This window comes from Leptonychotes weddellii, chromosome 15 (assembly GCF_054177405.1).
Source record: "Leptonychotes weddellii isolate Sample4059 chromosome 15, ASM5417740v2, whole genome shotgun sequence".
Taxonomy (NCBI): Eukaryota; Metazoa; Chordata; class Mammalia; order Carnivora; family Phocidae; genus Leptonychotes; species Leptonychotes weddellii.
The window spans coordinates 43,748,919-43,756,295 of NC_138383.1; the positions used below are offsets into that span (position 1 = coordinate 43,748,919).

The window sequence follows — 7,377 nt, forward strand, 5'->3', positions numbered from 1 at the left end:
CTATAAGGCAAGGAGAGAGACCTCAGAAGAGACCAACCCCGCTGACACCTTGATCTTGGATTTTAGCCTCCAGAACTGTGAGAAAATTAATTTCTGTGGTTTACATCAACCAGTCTGTGGTACTTTGTTATTATGGTAGCACAAAGAAACTCAAACACTGTGTCCAGAAACACCTTATTAAGTGGGCAAGGGACTGTTTCTTGGTACACACCTCTTTCTAGGAACCACGCGGGACTCGTAGCCCGGGAGAGCTGTCTGAATGGAGCTTTTTTTTTTTTAAGATTTTATTAATTAATTTATTATTATTATTTTTAAAGATTTTATTTATTTATTTGAGAGAGGGAATGAGAGACAGACAGCAGGAGAGGGAGGAGGCTCAGAGGGAGAAGCAGACTCCCTGCCGAGCAGGAAGCCCGATGTGGGACTCGATCCCAGGACTCCAGGATCATGACCTGAGCTGAAGGCAGTCGCTTAACCAACTGAGCCACCCAGGTGCCCCCATTAATTTATTCATAAGAGACAGAGAGAGAGAGGCAGAGGGAGAAGCAGGCTGCTCCCCGCTGAGCAAGGAGCCCCATGCGGGACTCGATCCCAGGGCCCTGGGATTATGACCGGAGCTGAAGGCAGACGCTTAACTATCTGAGCCTCCCAGGCACCCCTGAATGGAGCTTTTATGTGGAAGGAGACAGGTTCTTCCCTGATCCTCTAATCCCCCTGAACACCCATTTGCAAGAAGGTGGTATGGACAAGGTCAGGGTCAGGGGCATGTATCCTCCTTTTCCTAGATGGCCTCATGTCCAGTTCTACGAGATGGGAAGGGACGAAGGGCTGCCCTATCGCTGAAGTCCTTACATTTTAGATCCCTTTAAAAAAGGCAAAAAAAAATGTAGCCCGTGAAGCCCCATAAAGCAACGCAGGCTTTTTAAGGCAGACCTCGGGAATCTCGAATTCTTTCCAGAGCAGACACCGAACCACGTGGTCTTCGGCTGAGCCTACGGGGTGAATGATTTCACGCAGGAATAGAAGTTTCGGGGCTGGACCCGAGGAGGGGCCTGAGCCCCTGGGGAGACGTTGTGAGCAGCCGTCCTCAGCCCGAGGAACCTAGCTGCCTTGTGATCACGGTAGCCGGCGGCCATCCAAGAAATGATTAACTGAGTAATGATTAACTGAGCTTCCTCCGGGAGGGAGGGCGGAAACAGTTAACTCCCGTGACAGCTGCAATCATTTAGGCGTGGTTTTCTAGCCTGGCTTGGACAAGATCCTGGGCCAAGGGGCAGAGGAAGGACCGCTCCGGCGCCAGTCTTCCAGATGGCTGAGTTGGATCTGATGGCTCCAGGGCCACTGCCCGGGATCGCCGCTCACCACCCTCTGGCCACTGTCAGCCCAGACTCTGGGTCGAGCAGCCCAGCTGAAGAAGAGGACATGGGCTCCCCGGGGAGCTCTCAGGAGGAGACAGAGGGACAGGGCAGCGGCTCTGCAGGGCAGGGGAGTCCTGACGTTGAGGGGGAGGCGGAGATCCTGTGTGATTTCTGCCTCGGAACTGGCAGGGTGAAGGCGGTGAAGTCCTGCCTGACCTGCATGGTGAATTACTGCGAGGAGCACCTGCGGCCTCACCAGGAGAACAGCAAACTGCACAGCCACCAGCTGACCGAGCCTGTGAAGGACCGGGACCTGCGCACCTGCCCTGCCCACCACAGCCCCCTGGTCGCCTTCTGCCGCCCCGACGGGCAGTGCATCTGCCAGGAGTGTGGCCAGGACGAGCACAAGGGCCACGCCTCGGTCTCCTTGGATGCTGCCCGCAGGGACAAGGAGGTGAGTGCTGGGGTCCATCCAGGAGAGGGAGGGACGGAGATGGCATGCCCAGGGAGAGGCTGGACCACCCCCGCAGCTCCTGGGGCTCCCCGACTTCACTGTCCTGACAAGCACTTTAGCCTTAGCACTTGGCTATCCGTCCAGGGTAAATATCTATTGCACTTGGCTTTAGAAACTGAAGTGGGTCACTCTGCTCCCACCTGTATCCGGCTGTCCCTATACTTACCTCTGTGTGTGCCTGTCTCACCTCATTCTTGCTAGCTTCCTGTCACTCCGCTTTAGGTGACGGATGCGTGTTGGGGTGTGGGGTGCAAGATTTCTGGGGCTTAGGGCAGTGATGTCTCCTTCTGGCTGGATCTGTGTGGTAATTAATGAAGTGGAAGCCTTGGCAGAAACTCAAGAGAAAAAAGTCAAACCTTTTGCCCAATTTCTCTTTTTCCCCTTTACCCCGAACGGGAGATCAGTAGCAAGTGCTCCTCTAGAGTGAAATCTGAGAGCTTGGAAAAAAACGCTGAGGTAGCCTAGAATTGAAAACTTACCTCCAGGTACAATGTCAAGGACGGCTTAACTTCGGGAAAATAGAAGTTCCTCATCAGATAGAGGTACCAGGAGGGACTAAGAAACACCATGCTCAGAGCCTGTAATTTTATTCCCATCAGATAGGGAAACTGTTTCTAGAACAACCAGCTTTTCTTTGCCCTAAAGCAGAGAGAGCATGGGGAAGTTCTTGGGAATGGATTTAGCTCCTTTGTATTCTTTGTTTCTCATACTTTGACTTTTCAGGAGCATTTTTTTTTTTTTTTTCTCCTCAGTAGGGCATTGCTGTTGACTTCTGTCCCACATTCCTTATGTTCATCCCGTCAGCAGCTCCCTATTTGCACTGCACAGGGTGGGAGACTTGTGTCCAATGTCCTCTGTCCAAGGTTCCTGGGCAGCAAAGGGAAGGGCTTTCTGGGAAGGGCACTGTAATTGCCAGGGCCCCTCCTCCATGTCCTTTCTTAGGCACAGATTTTATCCAGTGTTAGTGGCCATTGTTCTGGAAATCTCTGTATTCCAGATGCCAATGAGTCACCATTCCCAGTGCAGGGAGCCACTTGTCAACTTTTTCCAGTGTTTCCGGCATCAGGGAAATGTCCTGTCAGGAAAGCAGTTCTCTGCCACTCATAACCAGGATGAGGCTCAGTATAATGCTCTTCCGTAACCATGGAGAGGCTCTGTATCAACAGATGGACAGGTCAAAGGGAAAAGTTCGACAGAGTTGAGCAAAATCGTCCCCCTTGAGCATTGCCCTGTGCCAAATGCTTTCTGTGGATTTTCTCATTCAGGTAACTCTCATTCCTCAGATAACTCTACTATGGGGTGGCAATTCTTTTTATCTTCACATTTTGCCAAACTCCAACAGACAACTAAGTCATGGGGTGAAGAATGGAAGCTTTTGGAAAGCCACCCTACACGGGGAACATGGGTGAAGGACCCTAAGATCACAAAATTATAACATTACTTTTTTTTTTGGTACCAAAATCCTGTCACACATACAGTAGAGCTACTAAGACTGGCATGGATACAATATGGATTTTAAACACAGAGTAAACTGCTGCATGGCAGAGGGTTAGGGTAATTGTAATTCTGAGCAGGAAGAGTTGAGCAGAGCATATATGGAACCCTAAATTCAGGCATCCTGGGGCTCCAGAGCTATTTTTGGTGTTGAAAAGCAATCATGGCCACAGGTACAATCCAACAGCCCCACACTCCAGATTTTTGGTGAGGACCCCAGTTCAAAACCTCCGCCCTTCTGCTCTGCCTAAGAGAGCTCTCGCCATTTCTTTCCTGTGTCCTTGTTTTCAGCTCAGAGAGCAAGTTTCCTTCGTAAGTGCAGCCACACTCTAGGTGGCTCTGCCAAATCTTAGGAGCCAAAAGATTTCTTGCAAGGAGCCCAAGAGACCAGCCCAGAAGACAGGTGACTCGATGAGACTGCAGATGCCATCAGGATTATTGTGAAAGTTTTACTAGGCATAATGAAGGCTCCAGAAGCCTCATATCCCCGTCAGCTAGCCCCACCCTGCTGGAGTGACTCACTGAAGGGCTAATGACTCAAGGTCACTTAGCATCGTGTTAAGGGCTAATGACTCAAGCAGGCATGTTGTTGCAGGAAAATGTAAATGGCAGTGTCAGTCACGAGGACACAAAGCAGCTGAGATCCTGCATCAGATCCACAGAGCCACTTACTTCTCAGTTAACCAAGGGAGCCCCTCCTGAAGCTTCTCTGGTCTCTAGCTATGCCAGTGGGCAGAACCTGTGGATTTTGGGAAGTGGGTGTTCTTTGATACATGTTCTATCCTGCTGGTCTACCAGATCCCGGCTCTTCCTGATGGGGACTTCTCTCTGCCCCAGGTCAGCTTCCTAAGGCCTCTTTGCTTTTCAGATTAGCTGGCCTTGCTGTGTACGTGCTTGCATGCATGCAATGCCTGATAAAACTTGGACTCCTTTGGCCATTTCCTTGTTTGTTCTGACCCTGGAAGTGCACGTGGCTCTTTTCCTGTTCTTCCTCCAGCTTATCAGACATCATTGATTCCTTCCTATGGGCTCAGTGTAAGACCACACTGTCTGTCCTCAGGGAGCTTGGACTCGAATGAGGAAGCCAAGGCAAGTTCCATGGCTCCCTGGAGTGCCCAAGGGCTGAGGCAACAGAACTACATGGTCCAGGAGGGAATTGTCAGCAGGAGTGAGGGCAGGGCAGGGTTCTTGGAGGTGGGAAGATCTATCTTAGATCATGGGTCACACTACATTCAGCCTTAGCCTCAGTTCCAGAAGATTCGGGACTGGAAGCATCCTGGGGACACAATCTTCTTGTAGAGCAGGAGCCAAGTTTCTGCAAGCCGCAGGTATTCACGGGTCTCTGGGGAGCAGTTAACCGTGCCCTTCAATACAGGGCTGTCTGCCTTCATTGGCACCACTCTCCTGCTTTTGTGCTGAGTCCACCCTGGCCTGAGACGTGTGTATAGCCAGTATCTTGGGAAACCTTAAAGCCAGAGCCCGAGTCATCCTGTCATCTTCTAGGAACAGGAATAACTGGAGATACAGGTGTCCCAAAGCGGCCCCACCTTTTGTAGTAATCCGGAGTGCCTTCCTTTGGGGTGACTCATTCAGAGAGGTCCCCATTAGGTACTCAGGAGTCCTTTTCTCCTTTTATGGCAATCTACAGGCAAGGGAAAGTGCCCCCTCCCTGGCTACTCCCTGGGAGTCTCCCCATGGCCCTGGATCCTGCTGGGGCTGCCCGTGACCCTTGCCAGGGTGGGTTCGGTTGTGCCCTTCACCACCTTTAAACAAGCACTTCACATTTCCCCCTTTTCCTTCCCCCCTTCCACGACTGCCCCCAAATAGGCCAGACCCTCCCCTTACCCCCAAACAGGTTTCAGGGGTGGGGGTGGGGGTCACAGAGCTCCCTCAGCTCCAAGTCAGCACCCCAGATCCTGAGCCAAACAAAACAAAACTAAGAAGTTACCTGCCTTCTGCAGAGTGAGCCACCCACCTGGGCTACCCTCACTAGGGGGCCTGGAATTCCCCCTAGGCTTCTGTGGGAAAAAGCAGAGACCACTGATGCCCTCCGAGTTCGCTCAGGGTGCAAACATGCAGCTTCCGATGCTGATATGACCTATTGAAAGCCTTTAGAGCTCTTCTTTTCTTTTTTTGCTGACTCATGCCCTTGGAGGGCCTTTGAAGGCTGCAAAGGTTTAGGCCTCATGCCTTGGCACACTTCTTGGCAGAAGGTGCTTAGGGAGTCTCCAAAGGGAAGGGTGGAGAAGGTAGTGGGGTCAGAGCAGGCAGGCAAACCTGAGGTTCTCAGACAGGCACTTGCCCAGGCCTGGAGGGCCAACTCTGCCTGCCTCTGGGAGTCGTGAGTGCATGATGCAAAGCAGCCATGGTAGTAATGTGGTTTTGCAAATATAGGTGAGCTTCGATGGGGTGAGGTTCGGAGCCGACGACCAAGGAAGAATTCTTGAGACGTCTTTGGTGCAAAAATGGTGGTTTATTAAAGCACGGGGACAGGACCCGTGGGCAGAAAGAGCTGCTGCCCTGGGATCTTGAGGAGTGGTGATGATGTACTTGGGAGTTGGGGGAAGTAAGTAAAAGAGAGGTTTCAAAAGAACTTTCATATGCTAAAGAGGACCAGCCTGCAAGATACCTGAGCCCTCACTATTGTCAAGGTTGTTTTCCCCTCTAGCAAGGTATTAATATTAAGATAGTTGGGAGATCCCTGGAAGAATGTCACACAGGTCCCACCTAGGAGTGGGGGGTGGGGGGGAGGTTGCAGGGTGTCAGCTTATGCTTTGTCTTCAGCTAGCCTTCTGCTCCCTCATCAGTAGCAGTAACCAAGAAGAAGGGCCCCCATGATGGCTGACGTTGGTAGAGCACACACAGTGTTCCAGCTACTGGAGCAAGTTTGCATTAACACACGCTATCTCATTCAACCCTCACAAAAACCCCATGGGTTGGGTGCTTTAGTTATCCCCATTTCACAGGTGAAAAAATGGAAGTCTGGAGACGTTAAGTAGATTTTTCCAAAGGATCAGCTGCTAAGTAGAAAAGCTGGGGTCCCCACCCTTGGCTCCAGCTTGTTAGGTTATTTTGGGGGCAGACTGGCTGGTTGGACTCCACTGTTGAACGGTGTGACCTTGATTAGGTGGCTTGATTGTATCATCTGTGAAATGGGGATAACGGTACTTAGCTAACATGGGTGTGGTCAGGGTGATAGGAGGTAATCCATCTAAATGCTGGAAGGGATGACCAGAGCCGCACAACTCAGGGTATATTCAGCCGATCATGCTGAGTTCAGCCCCAGGAGGTGTTGGCACACAGCTGACCCTTTGTGTCCATTTAGGGCCCTCCAGGTGGCTTCTGAGGCAGCTCCCAAGGTCAAATTCTCCTTTCCGTGCAAGAAGAGCGGATAGCGCCATCACTCCTGGGGACATTCTGTGCGCACTCCTTAATGCCATTCTTCCCTCTTCTTAGGCTGAGCTTCGGGACACCCAGTTAGAGCTGGAGCGGAAACTCAGGTTGAATGAAAACGCCATCGCCAGGCTCCAAGCCAATCACAAATCCGTTTTGGTAAGTCTGCTCTGGGTCACCTGCCGTGCACCAGCACACCTGAGCTGCTGCTGCAGGCTCAGCCAGGCCCATCTGGGGTTGTGGGACGTGAGGTCACAGGCCCAGACTCTGTGTCCATGGGCTCCTTGGGGTTTCTTGGCAAATGAGAATTGTAGGTAGAGATATGAGCCTAACCCTAACCCTCACATCGCTGTCAGGTCTTGCTATGAAATTTTGCTATGAAAATGGCAAGTGATTTACTTTTTAATGATACAGAGTAGGAGCAAGATCTGCCCTGTAATAGCAGCATTCTTGTTTTTACATTTGCATATGCTTTTTTGGCCAGGGAAAAGGCGTGTGTGGGGGAGTAGAGGGGACATCTAGCTAGAAATCTAGGAATCATGCAGAGTTTGGGCTTCTCCTCTCATAGGAGGGTGTTTTGCGTGTGAGTGTCACCAGCCCTGTGTCCTGGCAGCCAGA

General features: G+C 51.3%; 1 protein-coding gene across 1 annotated transcript; it reads left to right on the forward strand.

Annotated features, from left to right (window-relative positions):
- The first annotated feature begins 1,007 nt into the window (after positions 1–1,007).
- On the forward strand, positions 1,008–7,320 carry TRIM16 (tripartite motif containing 16). Its single transcript, XM_081805685.1, has 2 exons — positions 1,008–1,812; positions 6,823–7,320. The coding sequence occupies exons 1-2, from the start codon at positions 1,309–1,311 to the stop codon at positions 7,075–7,077; spliced, it is 759 nt and encodes a 252-aa protein (XP_081661811.1). The 5' UTR covers positions 1,008–1,308; the 3' UTR covers positions 7,078–7,320.
- Positions 7,321–7,377: the final 57 nt, after the last annotated feature.

Bases quoted from the DNA above. Each gene is read 5' to 3' on its own strand.
- TRIM16 (XM_081805685.1), top strand. From the start codon at position 1,309: ATGGCTGAGTTGGATCTGATGGCTCCAGGGCCACTGCCCGGGATCGCC. The intron at 1,813-6,822 runs GTGAGTGCTGGG...CCCTCTTCTTAG, and splicing joins CTGCCCGCAGGGACAAGGAG to GCTGAGCTTCGGGACACCCA.